The sequence below is a fragment of the Nothoprocta perdicaria genome, unplaced genomic scaffold, assembly GCF_003342845.1.
Source record: "Nothoprocta perdicaria isolate Ctin4 unplaced genomic scaffold, notPer1 scaffold_9, whole genome shotgun sequence".
NCBI classification, from domain to species: domain Eukaryota; kingdom Metazoa; phylum Chordata; class Aves; order Tinamiformes; family Tinamidae; genus Nothoprocta; species Nothoprocta perdicaria.
The window spans coordinates 8547689-8557843 of NW_020456198.1; the positions used below are offsets into that span (position 1 = coordinate 8547689).

General features: G+C 52.3%; 1 protein-coding gene across 1 annotated transcript in view; it reads right to left on the reverse strand.

Moving 5' to 3' along the window:
- Positions 1-1335: 1335 nt before the first annotated feature.
- LOC112958714 (solute carrier family 26 member 6-like) overlaps positions 1336-10155 on the reverse strand; it is a 15709-nt gene continuing 6889 nt past the window's right edge. The window contains exons 19-30 of the mRNA XM_026052630.1: positions 9790-9930; positions 9323-9409; positions 8622-8751; positions 7725-7923; positions 7043-7122; positions 6786-6901; positions 5110-5253; positions 4676-4836; positions 3626-3711; positions 3047-3135; positions 2420-2495; positions 1336-1570 (exon numbers count right to left, since the gene is read on the reverse strand). Coding sequence (XP_025908415.1) covers positions 1506-1570; positions 2420-2495; positions 3047-3135; positions 3626-3711; positions 4676-4836; positions 5110-5253; positions 6786-6901; positions 7043-7122; positions 7725-7923; positions 8622-8751; positions 9323-9409; positions 9790-9930 — 1374 coding nt within the window. The 3' untranslated portion in view covers positions 1336-1505. The remainder of the gene's footprint in view (positions 1571-2419; positions 2496-3046; positions 3136-3625; positions 3712-4675; positions 4837-5109; positions 5254-6785; positions 6902-7042; positions 7123-7724; positions 7924-8621; positions 8752-9322; positions 9410-9789; positions 9931-10155) is intronic.

A 10155-nucleotide genomic window follows, 5' to 3' on the forward strand; every position in this document is an offset into this window, starting at 1 on the left:
ATCATTTACTGATTCTGCAAGGCTCGGGGCATAAGTGAGTTCGTTTAGTTTTTCAGCCCTCAGTGTGCCTGTAACGAGCCACAGCTTGCAACAATAGTTAAATGCAAATTGCATCAAGAACACTTAACAGCTTCCAACTTGCCTAGTATACGCAATGGGTTCAGACACCCTGACTCTCTCATCAAGAATCCGGATTCGGCACAAATGGTTTGGTACACAGGATTAGTCTCAAATATAATGACTAACTCTTGGAAACTTTCATACTATTTTTAAATCCCGCTTGTCAGGGCAGCACCTGAAAATTAAACGAGAATCCTGAAGAGAACTATCCCCAAGAGAAAATCCAGCAGCAGAAGCGCGTTGCCTCGAAGCAGCGGCGTGATGGGCTAGTGCCACCTCGTGGGAAGCTCTTCTCCCCTCCTTCAGCTGGACCCCGTCCACCTTCTGCTCCATATTGCAGCTTTCTGGAGGCAAGACGTGGGAGCAAGAACCAAGGCACACACCAGAAGACCCATGCGGCTGTTTCAACCATTCTACCTTAGGGAACATCTTCCACACAAAGGGCTGGCCGCTCTACACTTCAGTCAGCAGCTTCTCAGCAATTGCATGAGGACTGATCAGAAGGTGGTTGGTTTGGAGGAGACACCCCGACAAAACCCACCCTGGCTCATTGCTGAGCTGGCTTGTGTCTTCCCAAGAAGCTGAGCTGTCAGAGGCACCCGTCCCACTACGGCTGAGCATGTGTTTGTCTAACAGACCCAGCTCCTCTCTGTGCCTCAATGCTGTGGCAAACTACCACCTCAACTCTCCCAACACGCTGGGCAAGGCCAGGCTGGTCACCCTTGTGAGTTTATTTAAACGATATGAGCTCAGCTCACCGATTAAGCCTGAAAATGAGTGACGGTTTACCAAAGAAACAGCCACTCCAACAAGAAGAGGGTAATGAACAGCGAGGCCAGAAACATCACCACCACAGGGACCAGAACACAAGCTCTCCATAGGGGTAGTCTGACCTCCTTGTGAAGCACCAAGGGAGGGCTCCCCTCAGACGAGGCCCTTCCTTGTAGGGCTGTACAAAAGGGCGATGCTTCATGGGCCACTCCGGCTGCTTTATGCCAGGGAAGAGACTCACTCATCCCAGTTGGAAAACAAGACCTGCAAACTCAACAGCCTAGCAGGAGAGACAGGGACAGAGGAGGGACAGGCTACAGGCACCAGGTTTGCCAGACCGACCCCAGACAAATGAAGACTTGGTGGCCCAGCACTGACTGGGAAAGGTTAATCCAGTCTACACACACAGTTTAGAAGGACAGAGCAACTCCCAGCAGAGTCAACTCCATTTAGGATAGAGTTACTTTTAATATTACACATTTAACATCACGATGACAAACATTTTCTCAGGCCTGAGCTTGCTCCCGGCGCACAAGACAGTCAAAGCCAGACAGAACCTCAGCAGCCCCGTCACAGTCCACAGCTTCACTATTTCCATCCTGCAGGGACACAGCCTAGAAGCGAATCCAGTACATGGCACTGCGGATACGGTTGTAATCCAAAAGCTGTTCAATGGGACCTGAGTAAGCAAAACACAGTTAGTCACTGCAGAGGTAGTTAAAATCCTTGTGCAAGTTCCCATATCCTTGGGGCAAAGAGGGGCAAAGCCAACCACAGTCAGAGTCCAGAACAGCTACACAAACTGCAGCAACTACAGCTCAAGCCTGCATGAGAAAGGTGGGCAGAAACCACGTCCTGACAGAGAAACCATTATTGATTTCCTCAGAATCATCTGCCTTGTCCTGGTGTGCCACAATGCTGAATACATCTTCATATTCAGGTGTGAACACAGCAACCAAAGCAGAGGATTTGAGAAGCTCATTGCAACTTCCTGTTTGAAATCCCTCTCCCTTTCCAGACTGCGCTTTGCAGGCCCAGGGGAAACAGCTGCCTGGAGGAGGGGAATCCTCTCCCGCAGGAAGGAGGCCGAGCTGGCTGTTCGGGCAGGCTTGGAGATGAATTTGTCCTTGGCCAGACAGACGTGTCAGAGCAGCACGAGAGAATCAGGCCCCTTCACTTCCCTTACATAAAGCAGCATGACCCCAGGGTAAGGACACCTGGCAGATAGCACTGGGCCCCCACCCAGCTCTGGGACTCCCGCTGTTAGTCACAGCTCCACAGCGGGCGCGGAGGCGGGAGCACGGCCAGCAGCTCCTGCCACTAGGGCTGCCTCCTCTGCGGGCACCGTTTCCTGGCAGACGTGCCCTGGCACATCCAACGTGCAGAGGCAGGGAGGTAACAGCAGCAGAACCCAGTGGTGAAGAGGATGGAACAAACGTGTGGAAGGTGCCTGCATGTTGCTCCCACTCTGCTCCCCAGCGCCTCCCAGGCTTCCTTTTTGTGCTGCCATGTGCTACTGGTCACTTACCAACGGCTGCAATTGCTGGGCACTTGTCATAGATGTATTTACTGCAGACGTCCCGCACCATCCTCGCGTCAACAGCCTAACAAGCATCAAAAAGCAGTCAGAAACCCTTCCAGCAGACATGCATTTCTCACATCTCCAAATAACTATTGACATCCCTTAGCAAGACCATTAAAAACACTGTCAGACCCTTTGAGCCCACCTGAACCAACTGTCTAGCTCTCAGGCATCACAAGGACAGGTGATGCTCCACATAAGGCATTTTTCCAAGAAGACATGTCAGTCCCAAAGCTGCAGTCTTACAAGGAATACAGTGGCTGCAGAATTACACAAACCAGATAGCGGCCACCTCTGTGGAAACTGATACAGGATTCCAAGTTGTGTGGCTTAACACAGCTACATTTCCTCTTTCTGGAATGGACTGGACCCAGCCACAGGGACACAGGATACACAGAGTCTACGTCACACACTCGGACATACGGGTATCAGCATGAGCGAGCTGACTGCCTGGACACCAGGCATCCGGACTAAGGAATAAGCAAAGCTCCTGTCACTGCAGCTGACTAAGGCCAGAAAGTGCTGACACCGAGTAGGCTGAGGTATCCCCCCTCAAAAATAAAGAATACCTACAGAAATCCTGGAATCCCATTCCTCCAGAGGGATACGGCGTCCATAGTTTAAGAGATGGCTTCCAATATTCTCACACACTGGGGTGGTACCTAGGACATGTTGACATCACATTGTGAACAAAACAAAAAACCTTCCAGAATGTCACAGCTTGATCATCACTTAGGAGAAAGCAGATACAAACTCTAGCTATTAAACAGCTTCAGCTAAAAAATCACTAGTTACCATTCCAAGCAGCTCCAGCAGGAGTCAGGCAATACAAAGACCTCCCTTGTCTCCAGAATTATTCCCAGCTACCACAGAGCAGTTTAAGTGTATTGTTTTAACCTTACCAAGCAGCAAGTGAGCTCAGGTCTCTGAGCAGCAGAATGACAAGAAGTTTAAAGCTGGGCCAGCCTGGAGCATCTCAGGCTGGGACCAGAGAGACACTTGGACAAGGCAGCAAGCGGAATGCAGAGCGGAGGAAGTTTTGCTCGGTGCCTGCCTGTAGTATTGCAACAAAGAATTCCTAGCGCCCAGGAGGGCCAGGAGTGGCAACCCTCTGAAAACCTCATAGCCATCAGTCCATAGGGGAGCACGTACCATCCAGCTGAGCCACCATGGCATTTCGGAGGATGTTCTTGGCTCTCTTCACCTCTGACTCTGTGGTGCTGGTGCACAGACGCATCCTGGAAAGGAGATGGAATGACCACGAAAGCTGCTAAAGATGCCTGTCTACTCGGATAAAGTGAATCCGTCCCCTTCCCAAGCCCCAGCAGGAATAAGCCGATTTCAGCATCTCTCCTGCAGGCTGCAGCGGTTGCCTTGACTGCTGCAGAGTAGCTAAGAGCAGGGAACAGCAGGAGGCAAGAGAGGGAGCTGAGGCTAGAGGCGGGAGCACGAGGCAGGCTGCGGCCGCCAAACTGGGCGCACGCAGCGCTCGGCGGCCGTGGTGCCGGGCAGGGTCCAGCACGAGGTGCCCGCTGGCCCTCCCGCCACGGCCACCTGCTATGGAAGCTGCTGCTCCAGAACCAGGCCCTTCCAGCAGCCTGTTATCCAGCTGCTAAATCCCGTCCGCCCCTGCTAACGAGGGGGTCTCAGGGCAAGGGCTCCATGCACAGCACAGCTCTCAAGCTCAGCTGCAGCCTCTATTATTGGTGTACACATGTGTGTAATAAGACAAATAGGCAGAAGGTTCCCTAATGTTGGGCTGGTTCCAGCAGTGAAGCATTTATCTGCCGCAACACAACAGCTATGAATACAAGATTTCTGCCCTACTTTGCCACTTCGTCTAAACTTAAAATGATAAGGGATGGAAAAAGCCTCCTGGGTACCCAAGAGGACCTTTTTTTAAAAAACAAACAAACAAAACCCTCTCAATACTAAAATTTGAGAATCATGAGCTAAAATCCTGACCAGCCCGAAGGGATGAAAGCAGAAACAGTATTGTGATGAAAGCAACAACTCTTGTTACGCCAAGGTAGTTAAGGTAGTTATAGGAACCACCTGTAGAATGACTTGACCAGCATAAGAGTTATCAAGAAGTTTATATAGAGACACGGTGCTCTGAAGAACTAACCTATGTTCCAGTAGCTCCAATTCCAATGAGAGGGGCATATCCTAAAAAGAAACTTTTGCCAAGGGCATCCTTACCACTCGCCCTGAGCGCAGTGCAGCATGTCGTCTATGGACAGAGGATCCGAAACAAAATGGAAACCAAAGAGGCCGGTATCGGAGTAAGAGGTGTTGAACGTCTGGAAACTGTGGCAGAGATTATGCTCCACGGCGAGCGTAGCCAGCCTGCTGGACTGATTCTGTGAAGGAAGAAGTACCCTCAGCCATCGCCATATACAAGCATATGAGCTTTATCAGAGCTCACGTTCCCTCCAATTGAGCTATTTACACAGACTTCACAGAGAAGACAAAGTGCAATATTTAACACATTCTAAGATCTGCCATTGATTAGCCCCATCCTACTTTCCAGATTCCTGACCACTCCACAGTTGGAAGATAAGCACAACAGCACCCCATTAGGGCCTCCACCCAAGGACTCCAGAGCTAACCAGCCACCTCCCCAACTCCCTTACCTTGCCACCTCCAAACGTGCGGTCATAGCGGCCAAAGATGGCATTGGCCACAAGGAGGACGACGTTGTCGGGATCGGCCCATCCTGGGCCCTCCACGGCAAGAGCAATGTGGGCATGGGGCAGAGCATCATCTCTGACTCGGATCTGGAAAACCACGAGGAAGCAGAGGAGAGCTGCATGAGCAATACGACTTTGTCTGCTGTCAGGCCAGACAGAGAAATTAGCCCCGGTATTATCCCAGGGAAATCAAAGAGTCTCAGGCGGAGCTAAGCATGAGCCAGTTGCCTTTGGTTTCAGTTGAGGATGCAACTGCCTCATACCCCTAAACAATTTTCAGAATATTTCAGAATATTTAAGGTTGGAAGGGACCTCTACAGATCATCTAGTCCAACCTTCCTGCTCAAGCAGGCACACCTAGAGCATGTGGCACAGGGTGGCATCCAGGCGGGTTTTGAAGACCTCCAGAGTAGGAGACTCCACAACCTCCCTGGGCAGCCTGTTCCACTGCTCTGTCACCCTCACAGTAAAGAAGTTGCTCCTCACCTGGAGACGGAACTTCTTGTGCTTCAGCTTGTGGCCATTACCCCTCGTCCTATCGCTGGCCACCAGTGAGAACAGCCTGTCCCCTTCCTCCCTGCATTCTCCCTTCCTGAACTTATACATATTAATCATATCCCCTCTGAGCCGTCTCTTCTCCAGAGAAAACAGGCCCAGCTCGCTCAGCCTCTCTTCATACGAGAGATGTTCCATTCCCTTAATCATCCTGGTTGCCCTTCTCTGGACCCTCTCCAGAAGCTCCACGTCCCTCCTATACTGGGGTGCCCAGAACTGCACACAGTACTCCAGGTGCGGCCTCACCAGAGCTGAGTAGAGGGGCAGAATCACCTCCCTTGACCTGCTGGCAACGCTCCTCCTGATGCAGGCCAGGATGCCATTGGCCTTCTTGGCCACGAGGGCACACTGCTCACTCATGGTTAACTTAGTGTCAACCAGGACTCCCCGGTCCCTCTCCGTGGAGGTGCTTTCCAGCAGGTCCACCCCTAATCTGTACTGATGCCTGGGGTTATTCCTCCCCAGGTGCAGGACCCTGCACTTGTCCTTATTGAACCTCATGAGGTTCCTCTCTGCCCAGCTCTCCAGCCTGTCCAGGTCCCTCTGGATGGCAGCACAGCCCTCCGGAGTGTCGCCCACTCCACCCAGCTTGGCGTCATCCGCAAACTTGCTCAGGGTGCATTCCGTGCCCTCGTCCAGGTCATTGATRAACAAGTTGAACAGCACTGGGCCCAGTACTGACCCCTGGGGGACACCACTGGCCACAGGCCTCCAGCTGGACTCGGCCCCATTTATGACCACCCTCTGAGCTCTGCCATCCAGCCAGCCCTTGATCCACCGCACCGTGCACTCGTCTAGCCCACTGTCCCGGAGCTTCCGTATGAGGATGTTATGGGAGACAGTGTCAAAAGCCTTGCTTAGCATTTTGGTGCTAACACTCATCACGCTGGGGGAACAAGCCTCAAGAACAACGTGTTGATGCATTACCAAGCTGCTGCCCATTCACTTAGCTCCCCTGATATACACAAGCAGATGGCTCCTCCAAAAGGAGCTGCACCTGGTTTCACATTCACTCAGCAGTGCAGCAAAGCTGCTGGCTTTGCTGGGGACCAGGACAAGCTTACCTCGCTCCCGGTGAAGCGGCAGTGCGGCAGAACGGGCACAGCATCCTCTTTGTAAGCAAAGGGCACGCCGCTGAAGTGCTGCTTAGCTGCATCGACCAGCTCCCTGTGCGAAATGCCTGACAAGAGAAAACCACACTCTTAAACAGTTTCTTTGAACAAAACATCTTATGTTAGAGGCAACAGCTCTGTTTGACAGAGCTTTGATCACCAGCTTGAAAATACCCAGTTTTCTAAAGTCACAATGATCTGAAGCTTACCTCCAGCAGCTGCCAGGACCATACGAGGTGCCTTGAAGTTGGTATCAACATAGGAAACTAGATCCGCCCGAGTCATACGCCTAGAGAACACAAGATTTAACATATTTGTAACTCAGACATGGAAAGATGAGAGACTTACAGCAAGCAGAATACAACACAGAGACAGCTGCAATGCATTTGATTACGGGGGTGACACACTTTCTAGAAGCGCACCTACAGCGTCTGTGTTTCCTCGTACTGTTACTCTAGAACACAGAGAATGGAAATAGGTGGACAACATACAGAGATAAGGGCAAGTGCAGACGAGGCACGGAGGCAAGCATCAGCCTCTGCTCGCTGGCTGCCCATGGCCAAGCGGGGGGCTGCTCAAGGCCACTGCTCTAGAGAGTATCCCTAGGTCTTAAAACTCTCTATAGGTGTCAAACTCATAAGCGCAGAAGGTTCAGCCAGGCCCCTAGCAGCCTCCTACATCTCACATGAGGGGCAATTCTGGAGAAAAACATGTGCACCGCCACAATTCCACATGCACCAAGGAGAAAAACCCAGCCACGGCAAAGTGAAACACTCTGGAGAGATATTTCCTCTGCGTACAGCAGCACTGGCTCCTTGCACACGCCCTGGCTCTCCTGCACAGTCACTGCTACCGAGAGGTGCGCGCCACGCACTCCAAGCTGCTGCTCACTTGATGTTCTCAGTGGTCCCCTCAACAGTGCGGCCCAGCGCCGTGCCCTGGAAAGCAGTGGCATGAAGGTAATCAAACGTAACGTCCGTCAAGTTGCTGTCGAGCTCTTTCAACTCCTGAAGGATGACGCCGCGCTCCTTCTCGACCTGGGACTCCTCCAGAGCACAGTTCTGCACCACGTCGGCCAGAAGCTCCACAGCTGTAACACATTTCCTGCATTAACGCATTTCCTGCCCAACTGCTGCCCCGCACTGCTGAAAGACACACGAGCAGCAGGGACACAGGCAAGAGCAGAGAGCAACAAACTGCTGGGGAGGGGAAGCAACGTAACAGACTTGTACTATCCTTCTCTACTGCAGTGCAGGCAAATGATACTGTTTTGACATGAAGAATCCTCCAGGTTCACATACTATGTCCCCCCAGCAGATCATCAGTGCAAGTAGAAAGCAGGGACACAACTGCAAGAGGTGCAGCTGGGTGCAGGGCAGAGACAAGCCAAACCCTAGTACAGAGCTGGCCGTATCTGCCTACTGTCTCCGACTCGAATCACGAGCCCTGGACATGGGACACAAAGGCAGCCAAGTGCCACAGGAACTGCCATTGACCTCATCTTCCCAAATGTGCAAAACAACCTCAGATTACTGGATCTCTCCCTCTTTCCTGGCAATACAGTGCAAAGTGACACCAGGAGCTTGGCCACAGCTGGTTTTAGGAACACACGAGCTTGTAGACTTCAAGCACCATTTTAGCAGTGGTCTCTCCCACTAGCGCCTAGAACCTGCAGTTCACTGCTCAGCTACAAGCTCAGTGTAGAGTCTGTTGCTGGAAAGAGGCCCACACACACACATCCAGAGGCACACGCTCCCCAAGCGAGGCGCCAGCCAGCAGCCCTCCTACCTTTGGGCATGTCCTTGGACAGCGCTTTTATGTAGTAGGCAGTCTGCTCACGCGACGTGTACCCGCTGAGGTGGGCACCCATACTCTCCACCTCCTTCTCAAAGGCGGCACCGGGGCGCTTCTTTGTGCCCTGAGAGAATCCACACAAATACAACTTGGAAATGGCCATATTCCCTTCTGGGCAAGTTACAGAGCTAACACAGCAAAACTGACACTTAACTCAGAAAAGCCAAGAGCAAGTGCACAAAACAGGAGTTTAAAACTTGGTTTACCTATCCTGACTAAAGCATGTAAAGAATGAGATGTATTTTGAAAGACCAGAAAGAATCCAAGAGGCAAAGTGAAATGAGCTTAAGTTAAAGGACAACAGTGTCTGAAGAACGAATTAAACCAAGTTTAAGCTGGACCTAGAAACGAGAAGTGAGTTCGTAGCTACCCAAGAAGCGATATTCTGGAGAAACCTCCAGTAGGAACAGAATGCTACTGCAGAAACAGCGCTCGATTCTTCAGCTGCTGTTGCCTACGATGGCCCAGGCTGGATGGGAGTCTGCAAGCCCCAGGTGCTGGAAGCCCTGGTAGATACAAGGGCATGTTCAGCACCCAGTTATGTTTTTAGAAGTAAGAGCTAGCAGGTAAGAACACCACAGAAGTTGGATACATTCACCTCAACACAGTGCTATGCCAGACCAGTCTTGCCTTACCTTAAAGGCCAGATGTTCCAGGAAGTAACCGGCTCCGTTGTTCTTCTCATTCTCGTAGCGGCTGCCCACCCCAATCCACACACCCACCTGGAAGGGAAAGGCACCAGGTGCACTGTCAGAAGAGAAAGCAAACGGCACGTTTCAGCCTCGTGCCCGTGTAGCGGCACGGAGGACAACCTCAGTGCGGAGGCACTGCGCTAGCAACGGCACCAAAACACCAACGAGCAGCCACAGGTGATGATTTGCAGAACACGTTTACACTTTTCACTTAGCAGTGTCACGAGAACCTTGGGAAGTTCTGCCAGAGGGATAATAGTCGCTCGTGACTAATGCACTGACCATTTAACAGAAAGAAGGGTCTCTGCCAGAAATGTCGCTTCAAATAGGGGTTTGTTCCCTTTGGGAGGTCGGTTACGGGCCAGGCCAAGCTGACTGCCAAGCACATCCTCAAACAATCTCAAACTTACTGTACACGTCGGCTGGTTGGACTCCTCGGAAGCCACACGGAGGCCGTTGTCCAGGGTGGTGACCTGCGTTTCAGGGATATTTTGGAGTGCCTGGGCATACGTGACAACACCGCGGTTCCTCGTCAGGGCCAGCAAGGTTGCCTAAAGAGAGGGCGGACATCGCTGTTGAGCAGCAACCCCCCTGGGCACGCAAAGGCGCCCGGCGCGGAGCTGAGGGACACAAACGTTCCCGGGATGAGGATGAGCCCGGCCCGAACGCAGGCTGCTCAACGCGAGGCCGCCGGGGAGCGCGGGGCCGCGCAGCACCGTTTCCTCGCAGCGGGGCCGAGGCCGGGCCCACCCTCGGCGGCATGGACACGGGGCCGC